Below are 21222 nucleotides of genomic sequence, written 5' to 3'. Positions count from 1 at the left end.
AAATGCATTCCAGACTACAATACAAAGGTAGGACAGTTGATGTCAGATTATAATTATGTAAATAATGTGGGTGAAAGAAAATAGGACGATATTGTCACTACGTGCATTGAAACCTAGAATTATAACAATGATGGCAATGGTAGCCTGAGCTGATGAGCATTAGAACACAATTATAAATATATACAGTATATAAATACCACAGTATACATATATATGGTTCACAGAGTTCAAGTTACAGACACATTTCATCATCAACTGTGCAGAGGAGACTGTTTGAATCAGGCCTTGGTCGAATTGCAGCAAAGGAACCACTACTAAAGGACACCAATAATAAGAAGAGACTTGCTTAGGCCAAGAAACACGAGCAATGGACATTAGACCGGTGGAAATTTGTCCTGTGGTCTGGAGTCCAAATTGGAGATTTTTGGTTCCAACCGCTGTGAATTTGTGAGACGCGTTGTGGGTGAACGGATGATCTCCACATGTGTATTTCCCACTGTGAAGAATGGAGAAGGAGGTGTAATGGTGTGGGTGTGCTTTGCTGGGGACACTGTCTGTGATTTATTTAAAATTCAAGGCACACTTAACCAGCATTGCTACCACAGCATTCTGCAGCGATACCAAATACTTATTTTCCACCATAATTTGCAAATAAATTCATAAAAAATCCTACAATGTGATTTTCTGGATTATTTTTTCTCTTTTTGTCTGTCATAGTTGAGGTGTACCTATGATGAAAATTACAGGCCTCTCATCTTTTTGAGTGGGAGAACTTGCACAATTGGTGGCTGACTAAATACTTTTTTGCCCCACTGTATATATGTAAACTCAGCAAAAGGTATTCAATTAAGGTCACAGTTATGAAAACTTAGGACACTAAAAGAGGCCATTCTACTGACTCTGAAAAACACCAAAAGAAAGATACCCAGGGTCCCTGCGTGTACGTGCCTTAGGCATGCTGCAAGGAGGCATGAGGACTGCAGATGTGGCCAGGGCAATAAATTGCAATGTCTGTACTGTGAGACGCTTAAGACAGCGCTACAGGGAGACAGGACGGACAGCTGATCATCCTTGCAGTGGTAGACCACGTGTAACAACACCTGCACAGGATCGGTACATCCGAACATCACACCTGACAGGACAGGACAGGTCAGAATGGCAACAACAACTGCCCGAGATACAACAGGAATGCATAAACCCTCCATCAGTGGTCAGACTGTCCTCAATAGGCTGAGAGAGGCTGGACTGAGCTCTTGAAGGCCTGTTGTAAGGCAGGTCCTCACCAGATATCACCGGCAACAGTGTCGCCTATGGGCACAAACCCACCGTCGCTGGACCAGACAGAACTGGCAAAAAGTGCTCTTCACTGACGAGTCGCGGTTTTGTCTCACCAGGGGTGATGGTTGGATTCGCGTTTCTCGTCAAAGGAACGAGCGTTACACCGAGGCCTGTACTCTGGAGCGGGATCGATTTGGAGGTGGAGGGTCCATCATGGTCTGGGGCGGTGTGTCACAGCATCATCGTACTGAGCTTGTTGTCATTGCAGGCAATCTCAATGCTGTGCATTACAGGGAAGACATCCTCCTCCCTCATGTGGTACCCTTCCTGCAGGCTCATCCTGACATGACCCTCCAGCATGACAATGCCACCAGCCATACTGCTCGTTTTGTGAGTGATTTCCTGCAAAACAGGAATGCCAGTGTTCTGCCATGGCCAGCGAAGACCCCGGATCTCAATCCCTTTGAGCACGTCTGGGAAATGTTGGACCGGAGGGTGAGGGCTAGGGCCATTCCCCCCAGAAATGTCCGGGAACTTGCAGCTGCCTTGGTGGAACAGTGGGGTAACATCTCACAGCAAGAACTGGCAAATCTGGTGCAGTCCATGAGGAGATGCACTGCAGTACTTAATGCAGCTGGTGGCCACACCAGATACTGACAGTTACTTTTGATTTTGACCCTCCCTTTGTTCAGGGACACATTGTTCAATTTCTGTTAGCCACATGTCTGTGGAACTTGTTCAGTTTATGTCTCAGTTGTTGAATCTTGTTATGTTCATACAAATATTTACACATGTTAAGTTTGCTGAAAATAAACGCAGTTGACAGTGAGAGGACGTTTATTTTTTTGCTGAGTTTATATATAGCCGTGCTGGAAGTCTCTTCTCTGACACTGCTAAGAGCTTGAATAGGGCTGTCGAATAGGCAGATATGTGTTTCCTGTTGTCAATGGCAATGGTGTTATCAATTAGTGCAGCTGTGGGAGCTCAATTAACAGCATCAAACAGCTAATTAATAGAGCTGTGTGAGTTTTAGACCGCAGAGCAGCACACCCGTATCTATGGCGAGAGTTTACCCTGCAGAAATGAATGTCTATACAATATGTCTATAGACCCTGTTTTAGACCCTCAGAATCATGCCAATGCTGCAGGTCCCACATATTTTGAACTCACTCACCCATCAAGCCAACAACGACTACAGCCTTGTAGACACTCAGGAAAATTCTAGCATGCCAATACTACATACTAGAAGTATGTAGAAGTAAACTATTCTACCGATTGCACTCAGATTCACGACAATAAGCCAGCAGCACCGCAGCACAGAAACCTGAATGACTGAATCTAAAACCATTGGCTAGAGTGGTAGCTGGATGCTCTTAGTGAGTCAGACTCGTACTACCAGTTAAAACACACTCAAACTCATTGACTCAAATGGAGTAGGGGAAAGGAATCAGACAAAGGTAAATTGCAGAGCAGTTCTAGTACATCTGGCTACATATGGGGGGTGTGTCAGTATGTATGTTACCCAACCTCTACAGTCTAAGCTATGCTTTTATTATCAAGTGAGTCAATGCCTTTTGTACAGCAGATTGAAAGACTATAATCTAATGTACATTGGGCTCGGGTATTGGTATTTGTCCAAGAGAGTAGAGAAGTAATACTAGGAGATTTAACATTGTGTGTGTGGCAGGCTAAGGGTCGATCGTGGAACACACTGCAGCCTTGTTGACCTTCAGAGAAAGGGAACGACCCTCTTGATGTTCAGCAAGCCACTTGTCACAGGAAGAGGCTCGTTGACCAATCCTAATGGCCTAAAGGGTTGTGAACATCGGAGAGGGTTTGTACCGTTGCCCTGGTGACTGCAGCCCAGCCGAGATTAGAGGACTTGAAGGCACCAGTTCCTGCAAGGCTTCCAGACAATAAAACCTGTTGACTGACTGTTGACTGACTGCCTATGTGTGTAACTGTCTGTGTGTGACCAAGGCCAGAACAGACCCAGCTGACATGCAGGTGTAGACTGGGCTCATTCAACTGATGATCTGCCTCCTCAGCTACCACATAAGCAAACACTGTCATATAGAGGACTATAACAGTTACAGGAAACAAGTGCTTCTCAATGAGAGCCGGTAATTTTCCCTGCATACGTCCCCTTAACTAATCAGTGAAGCTGAGTGTCTACGTCAACATTACAAGGCCCCAATTAAGAGCAATAAGCCATTTGTACAATAACTGCCTCTCCTTTCCCAGCACGGCACTCTGCCCAGAGGCTTAACGTCATATCCAGGTGGATGGAACAGAGTTCATCCTGAATGATAAAGAGGCTTGTTTAAAGGCAACAATCTTCCTGTAGAATGTTGGCCTCTTTTCAAACACTGTACTGTGTGTGTGTGTGTGTTGGACCTTTAAATCCTATATTTTCGTATATTTTTGATGTTTGGCATTTTGTCTATAAGTCTAGAGTTGAATACCCCATGACCTATATGCCTTTTTATTATGTATTATATTTTTCAGAGAGGAGAGGTCAATTCTCCCAATTCACCAGCTCCCTAGCCTTTTAGTGTTGGATTTATGTTACCTTAACACCATAACTATGAGTTTCATTATGATTTTAATGGGCTGAAATTGTCTCGTCTGCCCGACATTGTTGAAATCCAACGATGAGGAAATGTCATTGCCTGAGCTAGATTCTGTGAGTGCCTAATTAAAGATACTCCTGAAATATCAATGTCCTGCATAAGGGAACACAATACACCCCAAAATGTGGCCAGCAGTTAGGGCTATAGTCCCATAAATTAACAAAAATGAGTATTTCCTCCCACTGTGCATGTGTTATTTTAGCCAAATACTGTGTGTCATTCAAATGAGGTGCAGCTCTCATATAAATACTAGTTTTCTGGATATAAGCAACCTTTTTCGTTATTCTGTGTGCTGTATATGATTTCATATCTAAAGTGCTGTTTGTTGAGTCGACTTCCAGACCAAGAGGCTGATCTGATCTGATATGTGTAGAATCACATTTGGTTTAATTAAGCTACTGTATGAGTTCCATTGCCTCCACTCCAGATCATTAATATAGCATTGTTCATATCATGAATTCATAGGCGAACACAACTAAGTTCTGGGACTGAAGTCTCGCTACTTTCTGTCACGGAGTTTCATGGTGAGGTATCTATAAAGTTTAGACACTTGGACCATTCTATCCCTATGTGGACGTAGAGGTGTCTTCCCCAAGGCCTAGCTGATATGGAGAGCACAACATCTCCATGGTCCTCCTATGGTATGAGTAGGAGTATATGCCAAAAGCTCACCTAGAGGGAGATACAGTCCTTGTTTTGTAACACACGGTCTCATCTAAGTGAAGTGCAACCCATAGCCGATACAATTTCCTTATAAGAACAGCCATGGTTCAACTTGGCACCGTTGAAAATGTAGACGTTTCTGCTTCGTCTGTATGTAATGGAAAAAGTCATATTGGTCCTCAAGGACAGGAGCAGGTGTTCTTTGGGAATCGTTCCCACTTCTACCCCTGACAGACTCAATGGCTTTTTAAATTTAAAATGCTTTCAGGGACTTTTCAGCATTCCACTTCACCGGCACAGAAAAAAATATTTTACGAAGTGCAGAAAAGCAAGAAAAGGAATCCACTTCTAATTAAAGTGGATGATTAAAATACTGAAATCAACTTCAGGGGGAAGAAGGAAAGGGCTTAGAGGCTTTTCCACATCAACAACAACTGGAGGAGTGCAGGGGGAAATGTTGGGGAAAAGGGGGCGAGCAAGTGACTTGGACACACACAAACACAAACGCTCACACACCTAGGTTATACAGTGCCTTGCGAAAGTATTCGGCCCCCTTGAACTTTGCGACATTTTGCCACATTTCAGGCTTCAAACATAAAGAAAACTGTATTTTTTGTGAAGAATCAACAACAAGTGGGACACAATCATGAAGTGGAACAACATTTATTGGATATTTCAAACTTTTTTAACAAATCAAAAACTGAAAAATTGGGCGTGCAAAATTATTCAGCCCCCTTAAGTTAATACTTTGTAGCGCCACCTTTTGCTGCGATTACAGCTGTAAGTCGCTTGGGGTATGTCTCTATCAGTTTTGCACATCGAGAGACTGAAATTTTTTCCCATTCCTCCTTGCAAAACAGCTCGAGCTCAGTGAGGTTGGATGGAGAGCATTTGTGAACAGCAGTTTTCAGTTCTTTCCACAGATTCTCGATTGGATTCAGGTCTGGACTTTGAATTGGCCATTCTAACACCTGGATATGTTTATTTTTGAACCATTCCATTGTAGATTTTGCTTTATGTTTTGGATCATTGTCTTGTTGGAAGACACATCTCCGTCCCAGTCTCAGGTCTTTTGCAGACTCCATCAGGTTTTCTTCCAGAATGGTCCTGTATTTGGCTCCATCCATCTTCCCATCAATTTTAACCATCTTCCCTGTCCCTGCTGAAGAAAAGCAGGCCCAAACCATGATGCTGCCACCACCATGTTTGACAGTGGGGATGGTGTGTTCAGCTGTGTTGCTTTTACGCCAAACATAACGTTCTGCATTGTTGCCAAAAAGTTCAATTTTGGTTTCATCTGACCAGAGCACCTTCTTCCACATGTTTGGTGTGTCTCCCAGGTGGCTTGTGGCAAACTTTAAACAACACTTTTTATGGATATCTTTAAGAAATGGCTTTCTTCTTGCCACTCTTCCATAAAGGCCAGATTTGTGCAATATACGACTGATTGTTGTCCTATGGACAGAGTCTCCCACCTCAGCTGCAGATCTCTGCAGTTGATCCAGAGTGATCATGGGCCTCTTGGCTGCATCTCTGATCAGTCTTCTCCTTGTATGAGCTGAAAGTTTAGAGGGACGGCCAGGTCTTGGTAGATTTGCAGTGGTCTGATACTCCTTCCATTTCAATATTATCGCTTGCACAGTGCTCCTTGGGATGTTTAAAGCTTGGGAAATCTTTTTGTATCCAAATCCAGCTTTAAACTTCTTCACAACAGTATCTCGGACCTGCCTGGTGTGTTCCTTGTTCTTCATGATGCTCTCTGCGCTTTTAACGGACCTCTGAGACTATCACAGTGCAGGTGCATTTATACGGAGACTTGATTACACACAGGTGGATTGTATTTATCATCATTAGTCATTTAGGTCAACATTGGATCATTCAGAGATCCTCACTGAACTTCTGGAGAGAGTTTGCTGCACTGAAAGTAAAGGGGCTGAATAATTTTGCACGCCCAATTTTTCAGTTTTTGATTTGTTAAAAAAGTTTGAAATATCCAATAAATGTCGTTCCACTTCATGATTGTGTCCCACTTGTTGTTGATTCTTCACAAAAAAATACAGTTTTATATCTTTATGTTTGAAGCCTGAAATGTGGCAAAAGGTCGCAAAGTTCAAGGGGGCCGAATACTTTCGCAAGGCACTGTAAGTGTCCCACGCAGCCCAGCAGATTTAATTTACTGTAGAAAGTAGGTTATTATATACATTTTATCTCTGTCTGTTCCATTTTACAGCTAAAAACAGGTGTCACAATGTCAAGCCACTGGCTCATACAGGAGTCCATATCAGAGTGATGTAAGGGCTGGGGTGGGGGCTAGAGGGTAGGTGGTTCAGAAGCTCACCTGGCACATAGTGTCTGGGCAAAGGGGGGGGGGCACGCACTGACCTGGTAGTGCCACGCACAGGAGCACTCGCAACCTGCCCCCCTCCCATGTGACCCCTGAACACTGACTATATCAACACTGAGCTCTCAGTGACATGGCATCATCTGGGGCTGTGTGTGTGTGTGTGTGTGTGTGTGTGTGTGTGTGTGTGTGTGTGTGTGTGTGTGTGTGTGTGTATGTATGTGTGTGTGTGTGTGCAGATACTTGGAAATATAACTGAGGCAGGTTTACTGCCAGCTGTCCTTTGTTCTTTGAAATGGACGAAGTTAAAAAAAAGTCAAATCAGAAAATGTATTCTATATACTCATTTCTTTCCATCTGACCTTGGCAGATGCCACTCTCACTCATAAACTCTGCTTAACACATGCAGTGTGCACACAGACGTGTCCTCAGAGCATGTGCAGACCAGCTGGCTGGAGTGTTTACAGACCATCTCTGTTATCCCCACTTGCTTCAAGATGTCCAGCATTGTTCCTGTACCCAAGAAAGTGACGGTAACTGAGCTAAATTATTATCGCCCCGTAGGACTCACTTCTGTCATCATGAAGTGCTTTGACACCCTAGACCCACTACCATTCGCATACCGCCCCAACAGATCCACGGATGATGATATCACCAGTAGACTGAGGGTACAAAACATTAAGAACACCTTCCTAATATTGTGTTGCACCCCCTTTTGCCCTCAGAACAGTCTCAATTCGTCAGGGCATGGACTCTTAAAGGTGTCGAAAGCGTTCCACAGGGATGCTGGCCCATGTTGACTTCGAAACCTCACACAGTTGTGTCAAGTTGGCTGGATGTCCTTTGGGTGGTGGACCTTTCTTGATACACACGGGAAACTGTTGAACTTGAAAAACTCAGCAGCATTCCAGTTTCTGACACACTTAAACAGGTGCACCTGGAACCTACTACCATTCACCTTTCAAAGGCACTTAAATATTTTGTCTTGCCCATTCACCCTCTGAATGGCACACATACACAATCCATTTCTCAATTACCTCAAGGTTTAAAAATCCTTCTTTAACCTGTCTCCTCCCCTACATCTAGACTGATTGAAGTGGATTTAACAGGTGACATCAATAAGGGATCACACCTTTCACCTGGATTCACCTGGTCAGTCTATGTCATGGAAAGAGCAGGTGTCCCTAATGTTTTGTACACTCAGTACTGGGTCAGACCCCCTTTACCTCCAGAACAGTCTGAAGTATCCGGGAAAAGGTTTCGGAAACGTTGAACAGGGATGTTGGTCCAGCTAACGCGATGGCATGGCGCAGTTGCTGCAGATTAGAAGGCGGTACATCCATGCTGCAAACAGCCAGTTCCATCTCATCCCAAAGATGCTCTATTGCAGTTGTTCCCAAACTTTTATAGTCCCGTACCCCTTCAAACATTCAACCTCCAGCTGTGTACCCCCTCTAGCACCAGGGTCAGCGCACTCTCAAATTTTGTTTTTTACCATCATTGTAAGCCTGCCACACACACACTTATATTTATTAAACATAAGAATGAGTGTGAGTTTTTGTCACAACCCGGCTCGTGGGAAGTGACAAAGAGCTCTTATAGGACCAGGGCACAAATAATAATATTATAATAATCAATAATTTATCTCTTTATTTAGCCATCTTACATATACAACTTTATTTGTTCATCAAAAATTGTGAATAACTTATCACAGGTTCATGAGAAGGGTGTGCTTGAAAGGATGCACATACTGTGTTAGGTTGTATTGGAGAGTCTCAGTCTTAAATCATTTTCAACACACAGTCTGTGCCTGTATTTAGTTTTCATGCTAGTGAGGGCTGAGAATCCACTCTCACATAGGTACGTGGTTACAAAGGGCATCAGTGTCTTAACAGTGCGATTTGCCAAGGCAGGATACTCTGAGCGCAGCCCTATCCAGAAATCTGGCAGTGGCTTCTGATTGAATTACATTTCGATGAGGCTCTCGTTCAGATATCAGTAAGTGGACTGGAGGCAGGGCATGGAGGAAGGTCCTTGTTAATGAAGACAGAGAAGAGCTCCAACTTCTTAAATCATAGCCTCAATTTTGTCCCGCACATTGAATATAGTTCCAGATAGGCCAGTCATGTGAGAAACTCCTCATCATGCAAACGGTCAGACAAGTGAAAATGATGGTCAGTAAAGAAAACTCTATTCAAAAAAACATGTCAATACTTTGCCCCTTGATCACCAGCGCACTTCTGTATGTTGTAAAAGTGTTACATGGTCGCTGCCCATATCATTGCATAATGCAGAAAATACACAAGAGTTCAGGGGCCTTGCTTTAACAAAGTTAACCATTTTCACTGTAGTGTCCAAAACGTCTTTCAAGCTGTCAGGCATTCCCTTGGCCTCTCGGTGGATGCTGCAGTGTAACCAAGTGGCGTTGGGAGCAACTGCTTGCATGAGCGTTACCACTCCACTATGTCTCCCTGTCATGGCTTTTGCACCATCAGTACAGATACCAACACATCCATCAGTACAGATACCAACACATCTTTACCACCAAAGTCCATTTGATGTCACAAAGCTGTCCAATACTTTAAAAATATCCTCTCCTGTTGTCCTGGTTTCCAGAAGAGGATGTCTTTCTTAATTGACCCTCCATAAACGTAACTGACATATACCAGGAGCTGTGCCAGGCCCGCCACTTCTGTTGACTCATCCAGCTGTAGTGCATATAATTCACTAGCTTGTATGCAAAGCAATAATTGTTTCAAAACATCTCCTGCCATGTCACTGATGCATCGTGAAAGTGTTGTTTGATGAAGGCCTTGTCTGTATAGTTTTTTTGGCCTTTTCCCCCAGCATTGTCCCAGCCATATCTCTTGCCTGTCCTAGCCACTTGGTAGCTCACCATATAAAACGCCTCTAGACCCTTCTTAGTAATGGTATCTGTGCTTTTATACATGTCTTACTACTTGAAAGTTGTCTTAATTTTCACTTCTCCCTCAACGTGATCCAGACAAAGGAGATGATTGTGGACCATAGGAAAAGGAGGACTGAGCACGCCCCCATTCTCATCAACGGGGCTGTAGTGGAGCAGGTTGAGAGCTTCAAGTTCCTTGGCGTCCACATCACCAAAAAACGAACATGATCCAAGCACACCAAGACCTTCCTGAAGAGGGCACGACAAAACCTATTCCAAAACAGGAGAATGAAAAGATTTGACATGGGTTCTCAGATCCTCAAAAGGTTTTACAGCTGCACCATTGAGAGCATCCTGACGGATTGAGCACTGCCTGGTATGGCAACTGTTCTGCCTCCGACCGCAAGGCACTACAGAGGGTAGTGTGTGTGGCCCAGTACATCACTGGGGCCAAGCTTCCTGCCATCCAGGACCTCTATACCAGGCGGTGTCAGAGGAAGGCCCTACAAATTGTCAAAGACTCCAGCCACCCTAGTCATAGACTGTTCTCTCTGCTAGCGCACGGAAAGCAGTACCGGAGCGCCAAGTCTAGGTCCAATAGGTTTCTAAACAGCTTCTACCCCCAAGCCATAAGACTCCTGAACATCTTGTCAAATGGCTACCCAGACTATTTGCATTTAACCCCCACCCTCTTCTACTACTCTGTTATCTATGCATAGTCACTTTAATAACTCTACCTACATGTACATATTACCTCAATTACCTCAACATCAGTGCCCCTGCACATTGACTCGTACCCCCTGTATATAGCCCCGCTATTGTAATTTACTGCTGCTCTTTAGTTATTTTTTTATCCTTATCTCTTACTTTTTTTGTTTTGTATTTTCTTAAAACTGCATGGTTGGTTAAGGGCTTGTATGTAAGCATTTCACTGTCGTATTCAGCACATGTGACAAATACAATTTGAACTACTGTCTTTCTCTTTCTTTGTGTCAACCACATTGTATGCACTTCAGTGCTATCTAGCTGTAGCTTAGATAGCACTATGGAAGGGGGTGAGAACCATGAGCCTCCTAGGTTTTGTGTTGAAGTCAATGTACCCAGAGGAGGACAGAAACTAGCTGTCCTCCGGCTACACCATGATGCTACCCGACAGAGTGCTGTTGAGGCTACTGTAGAACTTCATTTTTATCAATTATTTGGTGACGTGAATATATTTAATATAGTTTCATCTAAAAAGGTAAACTTTTTTAGTGTTTCACAATTTCTTTTTCTTCTGAAATTCACTGAGGATGGTCACCCCATTCCTTCTCTGAGGAGCCTCCAATGATATATTGCGGACTCTGACATTGCTCGTTCTGATGTATCTTAATTTATTTATAATTTTGGGGGGGATTATGTGTGTATTGTTTCGTATTGCTAGGTATTACTGCACTGTTGGAGCTAGAAACACAAGCATTTCACTGCACCTGCAAATCTGTGAACGCGACCAATAAACTTTAATTTGACAGGCCTAAACAGATGCCTATCTCGATGTCCTTAACAGAGCTCTCTCTCCCACCCTCCTGCATCTTGACATAGCACACTGAGCCTAATCACACATAATTGGGTGGGAGGGGCAGGGGGCCGTCCCAGGCTTTGTGTGCAAAGGGCAAGTGGTCAAGTTAATGGGGCCCTTGTGTTGAGCAGGGAGCTCTCCCAGTCTCTCTCTCTCTCTGCTCCTCTCTCTCTCTGCTCCTCTCTGGCAGAGCGTGGGGAGGAGAGAACAGTCCTGTTCAAAATATCAAAAGAGAGATCGAGGGGGGCTCGCTTGCCCCTCCCCTGTATTCCCCCTACCCCTGCAGCCCAGCACCAGCCTGACCAGCACAGCCCTCAGGATTAGCTGTTCTATGCTGCCCTCCCTCTCTCCCTCCCCTCTCTCTATTATTTTTGTGGAGGAGTAGTCTGGAGAAGGGCTGTGGCCTGCACTGAAAACAGCACCCTGTCTGGGAGCGGCTTAGAGAGCAGGGACCACTGTCTGAGAAAACCAAGAAGGATGACGACGATCTGCAGAGAATGTTATTGTATGAGTTGAGTATCATTTCAACTGATCCAAGCATCTGAAAGGAGGGAATTATACAGGCCCATAATAGGAGATCAAGGTGAAATGTGTTGAAATCAAGTCAACCACATTTGATAAAAGAATACAATTTTGACATGTTCTTTTGTATTTATTAGGATCCCCATGAACTCTTCCTGGGGTCCAAAAAGGGTTAAAACTTTTATATCACAACTACGACAATGTTATTTTCGGAGGGTATTATTATTAAAACAGAACAGAACATTAGTTCTAAAAGTAGAGGACTGTAATGTATAGCAGTATGTTTTTAGTGGACAGTTATTAAAACCACCTGAGACTCTAATAAAACAATCAATCAATCCATGTCTAATACAATAGTGGTTAGAGTACAGGTTGGTGGATGTAAAGAGCACAGCGTCGGTAGACCAGAGTCAGCTGAAGACCATAATGCTGAGTGGTGGGTATAAATAATACTTGATGTTTGCGTTTTATGGACAAACGTCAAATATAGCAGTGAGTTTGTGGAATCATGTTGTTCATGTTAATCTCACAGTAACACAGTTTCAGCTGGAGACAGTGTAGAAGGTCTTGGCTTATAGAGCTGAGCGCATTGAGCAAGAGACCAGGTGTGAGTTTCTTAAAAGCTTCGCAGCATTAAGATCTCCGAAAATCCATTGGAGGCAATTGGAAGCTTTGTAGGCAATGGTCTAAAGATCTGGGTCCTACGAAGCTTTTGGGAAACTCAACCTGAGAGGTATTGGCTGAGAAGCACTTTTCACAGTGAACCACATATCGCCATTCAACTCTGTGGAACCCTGCCATGGAACCTTTGGTTTAAGATACTTCTGCAGAGCATAGATGACAAATCAGAAGAACATTTTCAGTTTGATGTGCACTCAGAAACACTTGTTCAGATGGGTACTGGGCATGGATCGAAGTGACCTGAACCCTGTTGATTAATAAATTAAAAGTTCATCATAGACTTTTAGTGAAAGATACTGTCCGGTATGCTCATATACATAAACGTTGTTGGCATACTACTTGGTTAGCGCATCAGAACATTATCTACTGATTCTATATGTATGCTTCAGTCCTCTCAGTGTTGACAGTTCATTGAGGCTGCGAGGGAAACCTGAAATCTCCACCATTCGGTTTTGCACATCGCACATTGTTGTATTGCACAGTAACAAGGTCGCAAGTGATCAGAGACCGATTCAGCCACACACAACATGTCATCATCACAACACACACACACACTCTTCAAAGCGTTGCCACAAAACTTCCAAAAGTCAAGAAAAAACTATTCTGTAATGTTATGTAATAGTAATACTGAACTCACCACAGTGAGTGGAGTTAATACAAGAAATATATACTGGAAACAAATCAAACAATTCATCCCCAAGCTTTTATCTCATCAACCGCGACCCCTATGTGAGCCAGGGACACAGTGGCATAAGTACTGGTGTGCAGGACTGCCAGGAAGCTAGACGGCCTAACTCTAACCCTGGGAGTCTGATTGGCAAGAGGCTGGGCAGCGAGGGGAGGATGGTGAGCCGGGTCTCAGAGGAGATGAAGATGGGTGGGGCTGGCTCCTCGGGTCAGGGTGACGAGGAGAGGGTAGTGGATGTTGTCATCATATGCCTCCTTTCCTCCAATCTGCATCTGAAACACACACGTAATCATTAGTCCAAACTGTCGGAAACAGTTGCGTTTTGCAAGGAAAACTAGAGTTTCTATTGGAAAGAATTCTGGTAGATCTTGTCCCTGACGTTTTGTTCCGTTTGGTTCCTAGTGAATACACCACAGGAGTTTCAGGTTAGGATGAGGTCAGAGGGGGTGGAAGAAGTTTGCTGCTTCAGATGATACTAACTGGCCCAGATACTACCAGCTGACTTCTCTTAAACAGTGGATCAGTCTAGTGACTCTCTCCCAGGTACTTATCTCACACTTCTCTCAGTTACAAAGGGACTGAGTGCAACATGTACAGTATGCCCCCTAGGATACTGCCTCTCCATGCCCACAATGAGCTACACAATAAGCTACAGTCTCTCTATGGGCTAAGTCCCGGTGGTGACCAGTGCCCACCTCGGCTGACTTGGCACTGAGGGTCTAGGAGCCGGGCTCTTTCCCAGCCAATCAGATCGCTGATTGGTGTCTGCACCACGCCAGGACTTAGGAAAGTGAGTTTTGTACAAAATGTGAAATCCGTTTATATAAATCAACTCCCTTACAAACAGAAACCCGTCGACAGAGAATAAGAGAAAATGAAAAAAATAAGTGGCCTCTGATAGACTAATTTATGATATCTTTGTTACTTTTACTACTTGTATATAATGCATGTCTCATTAAAGGAAGTAGTGGTGTTCGTGATAGCGCCAAGGCCCAAAACTGTATATCACAGACACAGATGCATCGCAGACAGTACTCCTCCTCCAGATCTCCCAGCCCTCCTCTCACCTGGGACCCAGTGGTACCAACCAACAGTTTCCCTCCCTGCCTGGCTCCCTCCCTACTCCTAAAACAACCAGCTACTTTCAGCAGACATATCCCCTCTCTCCCTCTCAGTCTCAGTCTCCCTCTCCTGGCTTTTGAGAGGACAGATAAGACCCCCCCCCCCCTCCTCGTGTCCTTGATGTGCGTTATCTCTCTGCACACCCCTCCACGTAACCGGCCGGTGGTTGAACCCGTGACCCGCCTGTATGCGGGGAAGGCCAGCCTCCCAACACTAAGCCCAACTGCAAAGGACGGACGGCCGCATTCACATTCAAATCTGGCCTGGAAGGGGGATGGTGGGGTTGGTGTGGTTGGGGTGCGGGGGGCGGGGTGGAGGAAAAACCCTGGCGAGCTCGCAGAGGTGAAAAGTTTAACAAGCAAAGCTGTTCCTCCTGATCACAGACTGCTAATCAGCTTCATGGGTGGCTGGATAAATCGGGACTTACGTTTTAATCGCGCCGCTGCCAAGATGCAAGTCATTTATTTCATTGCCACTTTCGCCCTGCTTTTTTCTCCCTCTGTCCTTGTCTATCCCTCCCTCATTCCTCCCTTAGCTTTTCGCAGAGACAGAGAGAGCGAGAGAGAGAGAGACAGAGTGAAATGGGGAGGAGAAGGCGCTCCTGGGAGAGAGGAGGATGAACCGGACATCTGGGGTCTCTCGTGGGATTGGGTAACGGAGAGCGAGGGATGGGGTGGATAGAGAGAAAGGGGAAGGAGACGTGTGGGTGGGGTGGGGTTGTTCGCTTATAGGCAGCTGGGAGAGAGGGAGAGAGAGGAAAAGAGGGATATGGACACAGAGGGGTTAACGCGTGGGGGGCAAAATTTAAATTCATGACTCTCTTCACAACCATTTGAGTAACAAGATTAAGACGGCGGGCAGAAAATAGATCACATTATCAGGCCCCTTACAGTCCTCCAGCTGGTCGCGCTCTATTCCAGAACAGTGGGGATAAGAGGATAACACGCAGCCCTGCTAAAAAGAAGCCGTCTCCCTGCTCCACACTGGTGAGACCGGCTCATCCTGGAGAGACAAGGGAAGGCCTGCTGCAATGGGGCGGGTGTGTGTGGGTGTGCATGCACAAGGGGGGATTGCAGATTTGAGGGTCTTTGGGGTCTTAGAGAACGGTTCTTAAAGAATTTTAACAGCAACACTCATACGCACACATTTCCCACCGCTAACACCCATATCTTACGTCCACAACATTCACCTCCGTAAAACTCTGCCACACAGCTCAGTGCATTTTCTATAAACTCAGGTCTGAGAGTGGAGTGGAGTTTCAGACTGCATATATTTTGGTCTTGGTATTAGTGTATAGTGATTTGAGGGACCATCCCATTTCTTAGTGCATCATATTAGACCACCTGATCGGACTTGACATCGTAGCAGATTGGAAGCAAGTGTTCAAAAATCAGATCAAATGTTACTTGTCACATGCGCCGAATACGATGCAGAGTTAAACAATTGTAATAAAATAACTAACACAATAAAATACACTAGAATGGGCTTTATACAGAGTGCAGGGTATGAGGTATTTGAGGTAGATATGTACATAAAGGCAGGGTAAAGTGACTAGGCATCAGGATAGATAATAATAAGGTATTTGAGGTAGATATGTACATAAAGGCAGGGTAAAGTGACTAGGTATCAGGATAGACAATAATATGAATAAAATAAAGAACAGAGGAACAGCAGCAAATGATGAGTGTAAAAGTGTGTGTGTATGCAAAATGTATGTATGTGTGTGTTTGTGTTGTGTGTGTGTGTTCATATGTAGTGTATGTGAATGTGTGTGGGTGTGTCAATGTAGTGTGTGTGAGTGAGTGTGTATATATAGTCTAGTGAGTGTACATAGGGTCAGTGCAAGATAGAGACAGAACAGATAGTTTGGGTACAATTAATTGACTATTTAGCAGCCTGGCTATTTAGCAGTCTTATGGCTTGGGGGTAGAAGCTGTTGTTCCGAGAGCCGATGCTCTGGTACCGTTTGCCGGACGATAGCAGAGTGAACAGTGTGACTTGGGTGGCTGGAATCTTTGACAATTTTTCAGGCCTTCCTCTGCCACTGCCTGACATAGAGGTCCTGGATGTCAGGGATCTCAGTCTCAGTGATGTACTGGGCCGTCCGCACCACTCTCTGTGGCGCTTTGCGGATGATGGTAGTGCATTTTCCGTACCAGGCGGTGATGCAGCCAGTCAAGATGCTCTATATGGTGCAGCTGTAGAACCTTTGGAGGATCTGAGGCCCAAAGCCAAATATTTTCAGCCTCCAAAGGGAGAAGAAGAGCTGTCGTGTCCTTTTCTTGACTGTGTGGGTGGGTGTGGACCATGTTAAGTCATTAGTGATGTGGACACCAAGGAACGCGAAGCTCTCGACCTGCTCCACTACAAGGAACGTGAAGCTCTCGACCTGCTCCTCTACAAGGAACGTGAAGCTCTCGACCTGCTCCACTACAAGGAACGTGAAGCTCTCGACCTGCTCCACTACAAGGAACGTGAAGCTCTCGACCTGCTCCACTACAAGGAACGTGAAGCTCTCGACCTGCTCCTCTACAAGGAACGTGAAGCTCTCGACCTGCTCCACTACAAGGAACGTGAAGCTCTCGACCTGCTCCACTACAAGGAACGTGAAGCTCTCGACCTGCTCCACTACAAGGAACGTGAAGCTCTCGACCTGCTCCACTACAAGGAACGTGAAGCTCTCGACCTGCTCCACTACAAGGAACGTGAAGCTCTCGACCTGCTCCACTACAAGGAACGTGAAGCTCTCGACCTGCTCCACTACAAGGAACGTGAAGCTCTCGACCTGCTCCTCTACAAGGAACGTGAAGCTCTCGACCTGCTCCACTACAAGGAACGTGAAGCTCTCGACCTGCTCCACTACAAGGAACGTGAAGCTCTCGACCTGCTCCACTACAAGGAACGTGAAGCTCTCGACCTGCTCCACTACAAGGAACGTGAAGCTCTCGACCTGCTCCACTACAAGGAACGTGAAGCTCTCGACCTGCTCCACTACAAGGAACGTGAAGCTCTCGACCTGCTCCACTACAAGGAGCGTGAAGCTCTCGACCTGCTCCACTACAAGGAACGTGAAGCTCTCGACCTGCTCCACTACAAGGAACGTGAAGCTCTCGACCTGCTCCACTACAAGGAACGTGAAGCTCTCGACCTGCTCCACTACAAGGAGCGTGAAGCTCTCGACCTGCTCCACTACAAGGAACGTGAAGCTCTCGACCTGCTCCACTACAGCCCCGTCGCTGCTCTCCCCTTTTCTCCTATAGTCGACAACAGCTCCTTGCTCTTACTAACTTTGAGGGAGAGGTTGTTGTCCAGGCACCACACTGCTAAGTCTCTGACCACCTCTTTCCTGTAGGCTGTGTATCTTTTGGTGTTTGTGTGTGCGTGCGTGCATGTTGAAGTCATCTGCTGGGTGTGATAGAAGTCTTAGTGGTGTATGTGGTGTGTGTCCTGCGTGCACATATATCAGCTGACACACAGGGGGCAGAATGTTCATCAGAAGATAAGCAAAGGAGAATTAATCACTTTCTGATATGATGAGGCCACTTCAGCCTGCCGCTATATCCACACACAGCAGCTGACCCTGTGTGTGTGTGCATTGGCCTTATGATGCACGCACACACACGCACACATGCACGCACACACACAGACAGACAGAGAAACACACACACCTCTGTGTAATTGCACAAAGACCATGGGAGTGGGACACTTGACTCAGCTATCCCGCCCCCTCTGGTCTCCCATCATTATCTACACAGAGACACCGTAGGTGGTCTGGCTCCAACAAAGACCCCAGCAGACTTCAGGTACATCAAGGGCACAATGAAGAGGAGGTGGTGGAGAGAGAGACAGTGTGTGTGTGTGTGTGTGTGTGTGTGTGTGTTAAGAGTTCCTTGGCACCTGAGAATCTCCTGGCTAATAGAGGACATTCAATGTACAGTACCGGTCCAAAGTTTAGACACACCTACTAATGCAAGGGTTTATCTTTATTTTTTTAAACTATTTTCTACATTGTAGAATAATAGTGAAGACATCAAATCTATAAAATAACATATGGAATCATACAGTAACCAAAAAGGTGTTAAACAAATCAAAATATATTTGAGATTCTTCAAAGCAGCCACCCTTTGCCTTGATGACAGCTTTGCACACTTGGAATTCTCTCAACCAGCTTCGTGAGGTAGTCACGTGGAATGCATTTCAATTAACAGGTGTGCCTTGTTAAACATTAATTTGTGGAATTTCTTTCCTTCTTAATGCAATTGAGCCAATCAGTTGCGCTGTGACAAGGTAGGGGTGGGTATACAGAAGATAGCCCTATTTGGTAAAAGACCAAGTCCATATTATGGAAAGAACAGCTCAAATAAGCAAAGAGAAGGTCAGTCAATACGGAACATTTCAAGAACTTTGAACGTTACTTCAAGTGCAGTCGCAAAAACCATCAAACGCTATGATGAAACTGGTTCTCATGAGGACCGCCACAGGAAAGGAAGACCCATAGTTACCTCTAGCACAAAGGACAAGTTCATTAGAGTAACTTCAATGAATTTATACTCCGCACCTCAGATTGCAGCCCAAATAAATACTTCACAGAGTTCAAGTAACAGACACATCTCAACATAAACTGTTCAGAGGAGAATCAGGCCTTCAGGGTCAAATTGCTGCAAAGAAACCACTACTAAAAGGACACTAATAAGAAGAAGAGACTTGCTTGGCCCAAGAAACACAAGCAATGGACATTAGACCGGTGGAAATCTGTCATTTTGCCTGATGAGTCCGATATTTAGATTTTTGGTTCCAACCGCTGTGTCTTTGTGAGAGGCAGAGTAGGTGAACGGATGATCTCTGCATGTGTGATTCCTACCGCGAAGGATGGAGGAGGTGTGATGGTGTGGGGGTACTTTGCTAGTGACACTGTCGGTGATTTATTTAGAATTCAAGGCACACTTAACCAGCATGGCTACCACAGCATTCTGCAGCGATACGCCATCCCATCTGGTTTGCGCTTATTGGGGCAATGATTTGTTTTTCAACAGGAAAATTACCCATCACACCTCCAGGCTGTGTAAGGGCTATTTTACCAAGAAGGAGAGTGATGGAGTGCTGCATCAAATGACCTGGCCTCCACAATCTCACGACCTCAACTCAATTGATATGGTTTCGGGTGAGTTGGACCGCAGAGTGAAGGAAAATCATTCAACAAGTGCTCAGCATATGTGGGAACTGTTTCAAGACTGTTGGAAAAGCATTCCAGGTGAAGCTGGTTGACAGAATGCCAAGAGTGTGCAAAGCTGTCATCAAGGCAAAGGGTGGCTATGGAAGAATCTAAAATCTAAAATATATTTTGATTTGTTTAACACTTTTTTGGGTTACTACATGATTCCATATGTGTTATTTCATAGTTTACAATGTAGAACAATTTTAAAAATAAAGAAAAACCCTTGAATGAGTAGCTGTGTCCAAACTTTTGACAGGTACTGTAAATACTGTGTCATGTTATGCAGGGAGGCACCCTATATACTGGCCAACAAGCTCTCAGTCTCATGTCAGAATTAGACATTCATCCATGTTTCGAAGTTGCTATGAATCTCAAATTTTGAAGTGTTCGTTTCAAGGTTAAGTTTAGTAATGAACTCACTCAGAATTGTTAAGGTTAGGCATTAAAATAAGGGTTAAGGTTTGGGATAGGCTTAAAACAAAAATATTAAAAACAACTTAATTATTGGATTCGAACACTTTTGGAACCAGAGGCAGATGCTTATGCCCATCCACCATCCCCGTCCATTGCTTGAAGGTAAAAGCGCTCACTGTTGCCCCTAGTGGCCTGTCACACATCATCTCCTGACTTCCTCAGATATGGATGAACGTCGAATACTGACTTAGATCACGGGGGACCTGCCTGATACCGGCTGCCTGCTATACTAACTATACCATCCCACCTGACAACATGGTCATTACCTGAACATTCTGTAATGTTGCATCTTCCCATCCTAACTGCTGAACCCTGACTCAAGTTCCACCTAGAGGTCAGTCCCAGGACCAGGCTGCTAATTGGAGAGAAACCTGACCCCGCCCCACCCTGCTGGCTAATCCCTCGACTAATGGGCTTCTAAGTGCCACTTTATATTCCACTGTCTGTCTGTCTATTACCTAGTAGGTCTGTCTGTTACCTCGTCGGTCTATATAATTTATAGCTGTCATGACGCCATAGGGACAAAGACAACAAACCTTAACTGTCTAAAGCATGAAACACACCGATAATCTCACTGCGGATAGACTTCCGGTATGTACTTATCACAGTGGGAGGCCGTTCCTTCTCTTGCTAGAACAAAAGTGGTACCTGCTGCGTGCCAACCCGGTAGCAACAAACCTACTGTTTCTACTTGTAGAATCACTATGCTCATCAGTGGCCAACAACTTGACTTTCACCCAATCAGAGAACACGAGCCCCCATGTGGGGGAGCCAACAAAAACAAATAATACAAAAAGTGGGAATTTTATTCATACATCCACGGATGAGCTAGTCACACTTCATATGCAATGCAGGTTATGGGATGGTAGCTACCTAAGTGCACAGACACCATGCACACAACACTAAATACTTCCTTCAAGCTAGCTAACCACTGTAGCTAGTATTGACATTATAATTCATCACAATGGATTAGCTAGTTTAAATGAAACAGCTGCCTGTATAAACTCCCAAGTTAGTGCAGTGTCCTTAGCAAGCTAGCTAGCTATGTTGTGATAGCTAGTGAATATGCTTACATTTGTTAGCTAGCTAAACATTTGACTATGGGGTGGCACTGGCAGTATGGGATTATGGAGAGTGAA

At 44.8% G+C, this 21222-nt stretch overlaps 1 protein-coding gene across 1 annotated transcript in view; it reads right to left on the bottom strand.

Moving 5' to 3' along the window:
- Positions 1-12018: 12018 nt before the first annotated feature.
- Positions 12019-21222, bottom strand: part of camkmt (calmodulin-lysine N-methyltransferase) — a 197089-nt gene continuing 187885 nt past the window's right edge. The window contains exon 11 of the mRNA XM_021576372.2: positions 12019-13544. Within this exon, the coding sequence (XP_021432047.2) occupies positions 13443-13544 (102 nt within the window). The 3' untranslated portion in view covers positions 12019-13442. The remainder of the gene's footprint in view (positions 13545-21222) is intronic.

Source organism: Oncorhynchus mykiss, chromosome 20, assembly GCF_013265735.2.
Source record: "Oncorhynchus mykiss isolate Arlee chromosome 20, USDA_OmykA_1.1, whole genome shotgun sequence".
NCBI classification, from domain to species: Eukaryota; Metazoa; Chordata; class Actinopteri; order Salmoniformes; family Salmonidae; genus Oncorhynchus; species Oncorhynchus mykiss.
Note: the sequence above shows the minus strand (reverse complement) of the source record. Positions and strands in the feature narration are given on the sequence as shown.